This window comes from Euleptes europaea, chromosome 19, assembly GCF_029931775.1.
Source record: "Euleptes europaea isolate rEulEur1 chromosome 19, rEulEur1.hap1, whole genome shotgun sequence".
Classification (NCBI taxonomy): Eukaryota; Metazoa; Chordata; class Lepidosauria; order Squamata; family Sphaerodactylidae; genus Euleptes; species Euleptes europaea.
Genome location: NC_079330.1, coordinates 21,056,537 through 21,064,189, shown reverse-complemented (window position 1 = coordinate 21,064,189; position 7,653 = coordinate 21,056,537). Strand labels below are relative to the sequence as shown.

Genomic DNA, 7,653 nt, shown 5'->3' with positions numbered 1-7,653 from the left:
TATCGTCCAGCTTTTCCTGGGCGGTGGTTTGGGGCTGCGACATTCATTTCCCACACACACCCACATCCCCTCCCCACCCCCCAGACCATCTAAGGAAATGTCGAGTGAACTGCTACACCCAAACAGCAGAAAAGAAGGGGAGAAAACCCCATCCTTTCCTGGAGAAGGAGGCAAAGACGCTTCTGATGAGCAACAGCAAACACTGTTAGGGCTTCTGCAAACAGAGTCCAAACTGAGAGGGGGTTTCCTCCTGCGAGCGAAAAACTTCAGCCGGCGTTTCTCCATGGGGCAGAAGATCGTGGAGAGCTTGTCCTCGTTCCTCTTTGAATATGACACCCCCCGGATGGTACTGGTGCGCAATAAAAAGGTGGGACTTACCTTCCGGCTGATCCAACTGGTAGTCCTGGCGTACATTATAGGGTAAGTCTCTTTTTATTCCACAACGAAAGACCCATCTGGATGTCCTCACAGGGAACTGCTGGTTGCTGTATAAATTAGCCCGTTAAATAGGTCTTCCTGCTGTTTAAAACCCTCAAGGAAAGGGCAAACCAAATTATGAAAGAAAAATTTGGGGTTGTTTTCCTCCTTGTGGAGGAGTCATTGAAAGGCGATGGAGGAAAAAGGACTGGTCTGAGACCTTTTGCTCTTGAGAAGTATCTTGTTTACCCTGGGCCACTACCTGCATGAAGCTGGTAGCCCGAGACCCTGGAGAGCTGCTACAAGTCTGAGTTGATAATACTGACCTTGATGGATCAAGATGGATCAGTATAAGGCAGCTGTATGCGTGTATGGGGATGGTAATACTGACCTACTTCACAGGGTTGTTGTCATAAGGGTGACAAAGTTTAGTCTGTGAAGTGCTTTGAGCATTTGAAAGCATTAGATAAATGCCAAGTGTTATTTTTAAAGAACTACCATGGTTAAGATCCCAGGAATGGGCTGTAGGTTTTTTTCTGACCCTGCAGGCTTTCTCCTGGCTTGGGTGAATGCGTGTCCCTTCTACACATTTTTAAAACCCTCTGAATGTAATGGAGGGGTAGGTTTGTTGTGAAAACAACAGAGCCTTGTGGCCTCTTAAAACACAGCATATTTATTGTGGCTTTTCTATACCACAATCCACTTCATCAGATGCATGAAGTGTTATACTCAGTGAGCTGAAATATATATATTTATATATATAAATCTATATATATATATACACACACACACACACATATATAAATCTATATATATAAATCTATATATATATAAATTTATATATATACAGAACAGAACAAAAAGAAATAAATGGTTTTTCTACATGTAATAAATGATCATGGCATTGAAAATTTTTTTTAGTATAGACCACTCCCTGATAAGCTAGTTCATACATGGACAGGAAAGATCTTATAAGCAGGAATATTTTTAAAAAACACAATACCCCCTCACCTGCAGTCTGCAATGGTATACCCCAGAACTTTCTCTTTCTCCTGCATGTCCCATGCACCCTGCCCAGCATTTCTGACTGCTTTCCCACTGGTTTATTTAGAATTTACAGCTCACTTCCTGCACAGCCCAATAATGTAAAAATGTAATAAAAATTATATGACCAATGTAATGAAAACCAAATAGACAGCCAACCATTATAATTAAAGTGAGGGATGCAATTACCTTTCATCTTTGCTGAGTCAACTAAAAAAAAACGCCCCATTTCTATTTTGCATCTCCTTGGTGTGAATTTAACTTGTGCATCTTCCTTTTGCGCTGTTTCTCATGCTTCATATTTTCCCCTGTAACACGTATGCGTTTGTCAACGTTACTTGTGCATCAATAAGTCAGCATTACATGCTGCAGGTATATTATATGGAAATGACTTGCACGGCATATATCAATTGCACAAAATCAATCATTTCTGGCTCACCTCTCCTAAAAGCCCAAGATGGATTATGTATTAGGGATGCCAGCCTCCAGGTGGGGCCTGGAGATCTAACAGAATTACAACTGATCTCCAGACTACAGAAATCAGTTCCCCTGGAGGAAACAGCTGCTTTGGAGGGTGGGGTCTAAGGCATTATAGCCTGCTGATGTGCCGCTGCACCCTCAAATCTCCAGGAATTTCCTAGCCATGTACTCCGCTAGGTGTCCCTTTAGTGTTGCCAGGTCCCTCTAGGCAACTGGTAGGAGATTTTAGGGGTGGAGCCTGAGGAGGGCGGGGTTTGGGGAGGGAAGGGACTTCAATGCCATAGTGTCCAGCGGCCAAAGCGGCCATTTTCTCCAGGGGCACTGGTCTCTGTCGGCTGGAGATCAGTTGTAATAGCAGGAGATCTCCAGCTAGTACCTGGAGGTTGGCAACCCTAGGTCTTTTTGAGCACTGCAGTTGCAGGTAGGTGATAAAAATAAGGCCAAGGCCAATGGTGCACAATAGGTAAACATACATTTATTTACTCGGAACAGAAATTTGCTACGCATTTTACCCAAGAGGCTTCTTCAGTCGCAGGTGGGCAACAACATTTAGTGTGATGGAAGGGCAGGAACAATGTCGTAGCCATAAAGCAATAGAAGAAAAAAGAGGGGAATAAAACCCAACCTAGAAAACAGAAGCTGGGTACCCAAGGTTGGGTAGAATGAATATATATATATAATTTATTAGAAGCACTATGTCAAGATTAAAATTATTTAAAAACATTAAAATAGCACAATGGCATTTCCTAAGGTTGATATCTATAACCACATGCCAGACGCGGTTTGGCCTATTTGGCCTTCATCAGTGGTCAATTGAAACCCATGTAAAACCGGCACACATTTACAGAAATATATACATATACAAACAGTTTAAATCAAACCAGGCATGTATATAAGTTGTATAATATATTACCAATTACTCAAACATCTGGTAATATTGACTCTAGTTGTAATACTGGTTTATATATGTCTCCCATATATGACGTGTGCAGTTATCAACCTAGTAAAGCAATGTGTTTTATATATATAATATATAATGTTTTATATATATTTGGCCTTCATCAGTGGTCAGTTGGTACCCAGTCGCCATAAAGCAAGCCAGACTATCGGATCTTCTTGTTCAGTATTGCCTGTGGCTTTATTATTTTTATTATTTCAGAAAATTCGTATGCTGCCTCTTCAGAGACCTGCTCAAGGCAGCTAACCAATTTTTAAAAATATTCACAATGCAAAAAAAAGAAAAGAAAAACCAACAGGGCAAAGAGTATCAATAATAAGCCATGAAAAACACTCCAGAGACATACAAATGGCATAAAATAACAGGGTGTAAACAATGGATCTATGCTGTATTAACCACAGTTATACCAAGAAATCAGCAAGAGGGCTCTGCTTTTAAACATAAGATTATATTCACCAATTGCCAGTTGCAAGTTTCCCTTATTTGTAACACTATATACATTGAAATCAAAATAAACATTTAAACAAGATAATACAAAGTGTTCAGTCACACCATTCAATTTCAGAATCAGTTACTCAAGTGTAAGCTGTAAAAGAGTCCATTACTCAAGTGTACTCTCTAGCAGCTTACACATGAGTAACGGACTCTTTTACAGCTTACACTTGAGTAACTGATTCTGAAATTGAATGGTGTGACTGAACACTTTGTATTATCTTGTTTAAATGTTTATTTTGATTTCAATGTACCGTATATAGTGTTACTTAAATAAGGGAAACTTGCAACTGGCAATTGGTGAATATAATCTTATGTTTAAAAGCAGAGCCCTCGTGCTGATTTTTTGGTATAACTATAAAATAACAGGGAGCAGCATAAAACCATATTCATAAATGCTCATGCTAGAAGCAGATCATAAAAACAGTTTTAAAAGAGAGACGGAACCCTTCAGTTAAAAGCCAGGGTAAAAAGAAAAGTCTTGGTCTGTTTGCCTAAATGACAGGAAACAATAAGAATCACCACTTATGCAATCACAGTAAATCTACTCAAAATAAAGCATAAATGGCCACAAACCAACTCATACATAAACAGTATACTATATATTTCTAATGAACATATACTCATCAAAGTGTCATACCAAACATGTATATAAATATTATAACCAGAAATAATCACCATGTAAATAGTGTCCATATGATGACTAAAGATAAAGGTCCCCTGTGCAAGCACCAGGTCATTCCTGACCCATGGGGTGAAGTCACATCCCGACGTTTCCAAGGCAGACTTTGTGTACGGGGTGGTTTGCCAGTGCCTTCCCCAGTCATCTTCCCTTGACCCCCAGCAAGCTGGGTACTCATTTGACCGACCTCGGAAGGATGGAAGGCTGAGCCAACCTTGAGCCGGCTACCTGAAACCGACTTCTGTTGGGATCGAACTCAGGTCGTGAGCAGAGCTTTGGACTGCAGTACTGCAGCTGACCACTCTGCGCCACGGGGCTCTTCATATGATGACTAGATAACAAAAAACCAAATTCCAGTCTCTGTAAGAGCAAAGAAGGTATTTCTTGATGGTCCCACATGGTCATCCACTCTTCAGGAAGCCAACATTTGTATAATCCAAAAGATCTTACGAAAACGGGAACGGTGTTTCCAGAATCACGCTGTTTCATATGACATACACTTCAGCCCGATAACAATTATAACCGCTCATGAATCGGAAACCATCTTACTACAGGTCTTCACAATACAGCTATCAGCATATACAGCAAGGTATCACATTCAATTTTTTTTTAAATGACAGTAAGTCAGGTGCCTGGCAAACATCAAGGGGGGGGAGGGCATTCCAAATGTGAGGTGCCACCACCGAAAAAGCCCCGTCTCAGGTTGCTACTGACCTCATCTCTGAAGGAAGGGGGGCAGAGTGTAGGGCTTGGGAAGAGGATCTCAACTGGCAGGCAGACTCACTAGAAACTATTGAAACCTATCAGTCATTCATTTTAAAAATGCCAATCCTGGACTTAGGGTTGCCAACCTCCCGGTGGGGCCTGGAGGTCTCCCAGAATGACAACTGGTCTCCAGACTACATCGATCAGTTCCCCTGGAGAAAACGGCAGCTTTGGAAGGTGGACTCTACGGTATTATAGTCCACCGAGGTCCCTCCTCTCCCATGGCTCCACTCCCCAAGTCTCCAGGAATTTCCCCCAACCGGTATCGGCAACCCTATTCCTGCCTTTCTATTCTTCAGGATGATTTACAACAAGAAAACAAGTCAAATGTTGAAGGAGAAGGTCAAACAGGTAAAAGCAGATGAGAAAACTGGCCGTTAGGTGTCACTTATGCCGATTGCCCTAAAGAGATAAGAGAAAGAATGTTAACGGAGAGCAGGCAGATAAACCCCCTCTGATGACTTTGGGTCTTTGCTTGGATTATGCATACTGTTTCTGACCCTCAGAAGTCGCCTCACTCTCCCCCTGTGTTTCCCCGCATTTTGCCCATGTTTTCCATGTTTTCCAGAATGGTGTAGTGGTTAAGAGCGGTGGTTTGGAGCGGTGGACTCTGATCTGGAGAGGCTAAACTGGTGAACTGGATTTGCTTTCCCACTCCTACACCAGAAGCCGGGTGACCTTGGGCTAGTCACACACTCTCAGCCCCACCTATCTCACAGGGTGTCTGTTGTGGGAAGGGGGAAGGTGATTGTAAGCCGGTTTGAGCCTCTCTTAATTGGCAGAGAAAGTCAGCATATAAAAACCAACTCTTTTTCTTTAAATTCGAAATAAAATAGGTCCCTGAAAACGCAGGGAAACGTGGAGGGAGAGCGAGGTGACCTCTGACGGTCGGAAACGGCATGCAAAACCCAGACAAAGACCCAAAGTTGTTGGAGGGGTGACAGCAAGGGAAACAGCCATGCATAAAAGACCCATGATTCATGATAGGAGGGTCTTAAGGCGGGTGAGAAAATTAGAAGATCTGACCTATATGCTTCACTGTCCGCTGTTTTCTCTCTGCCTCTTTCTTTTAAAACGCAACTCTCTCTTTTTAAAATAAGACAGCCACAGGTGGCTTCTGGGATCTATACATCCAAAGCTGCTAAAAGGTCAGGCTACATCAGTCTTCCGTTTCTCAGTCGTTCTTCCCGAGGGGGAGTAGAGGCCAACCTTGGATTTCCAACCAGCGGCACAGGAGAATGGCTTCCTGCGAAAAGAAAGATCCCAGAAATCTCCTGCTCGTCTTGTGCTTGCGGTCAGCCTCGATAGAAAACCTGTATTTCAACAGCTGACAAACACACAGCAAGTGTAAACTATGAGAGTGGAAAATGTTCAAGCCACGGTCCGGGATGTTTACTTCTCCCAGCATATTGCTTAACTATATGACCTCAACAGGAATAGGTTGCTTGTAGGCACAGCAATATATCTTCCCTCTGTGTAGCCCTGATGGTTATGTTTTTCTATCATGTCAACAACAAAAAATCTACATGGCATCAGCTCTTTTCCCTGGTTTTTTTTTTCATCCACACAAAGGCATCCCTTTGCGTATCTCCCCCAACTTGGAAGCAATGTTTCCCAAACATGGTTTGGTAGGATCGTTTTGGAAAGAGTGAGATCTCCAGCTAGTACCTGGAGGTTGGCCACCCTATGTAAAGATAAAGATCCCCTGTGCAAGCACCGGGTCATTCTTGACCCATGGGGTGATGTCAGATCCCGACATTTTCTAGGCAGACTTTGTTTACGGGGTGGTTTGCCAGTGCCTTCTCCAGTCATCTTCCCTTGACCCCCAGCAAGCTGGGTACTCATTTGACTGACCTCGGAAGGATGGAAGGCTGAGTCAACCTTGAGCCGGCTACCTGAAACCAACTTCCGTTGGGATCGAACTCAGGTCGTGAGCAGAGCTTTGGACTGCAGTACTGCAGCTTACCACTCTGCGCCACGGGCAACCCTATTTAGCCCCATCAAATTCCCTTTGGAAATGATCTGTCCAAAGTGATCTGTGGACACCCATTGCTGAGGAGGCCATTCATGTCTCCAAGATGAGGGAGTTCCAAAGCTCAGGGGCAACCAGAGAAAAGGCCCTCTCTTGCATGTGCAACCTAATCTCTTGCAACACTGGCAAGAATTTTAACTGATCTCCAGACTACAGAGATCAGCTCCCCTAAAGGAAATGGCAGCTTTGGAGGGCTGACTGAGCTGAATTCCTTGCCCTCCCCAAACTCCTCCCTCCCCATGCACTGTCCCAAATCTCCAGGAATCTCCCCCGCTGAAGTTGGAAACCTTAACAGGGAAAGGGCCAACTCCAGAAGAACTGGTTCACATGGGTGCAGGTGGTCATGCAGGTACCCAGGTTATAAAGGAACAATAAAATCCCATTCATTAAAAAAAGACTTTCAAATCAAACAGTTTAAAAGCAAGAGATTATGATAGTCCAGTTCCCAGCATTCTAATCTCGGTATCATGTATCTTTTCCCCTGGGTCATCAAATTCGAACTCTGATAGATCAAAATAGAGGGAGTCCAAGATCTTCTGTCTCACATAGGCAAAATCCTGAAACCTAGCAAGACCATTTTGTTATTACCTTAATTCCCTTATTATTTCTATTTCCTGTTCCTATTCCCAAATCTGAGCGCCTACGTGCTCCAAAGTACCTTGGCGAAACTAATAAAACAACAGCCCTGCTAATACTTAACCCCAGGGATATTTTTAACATATGCCTGCCTATTTCTAGGGGCACAAAAAATAAACGTTATCACAGACAAAGTAATACGCCTAT

The 7,653-nt window shown here is 43.0% G+C and overlaps 1 protein-coding gene across 1 annotated transcript in view; it reads left to right on the top strand.

Moving 5' to 3' along the window:
- Positions 1-283: 283 nt before the first annotated feature.
- Positions 284-7,653, top strand: part of P2RX1 (purinergic receptor P2X 1) — a 45,447-nt gene continuing 38,077 nt past the window's right edge. Inside the window, exon 1 of the mRNA XM_056864989.1 lies at positions 284-420. Coding sequence (XP_056720967.1) covers positions 284-420 — 137 coding nt within the window. The remainder of the gene's footprint in view (positions 421-7,653) is intronic.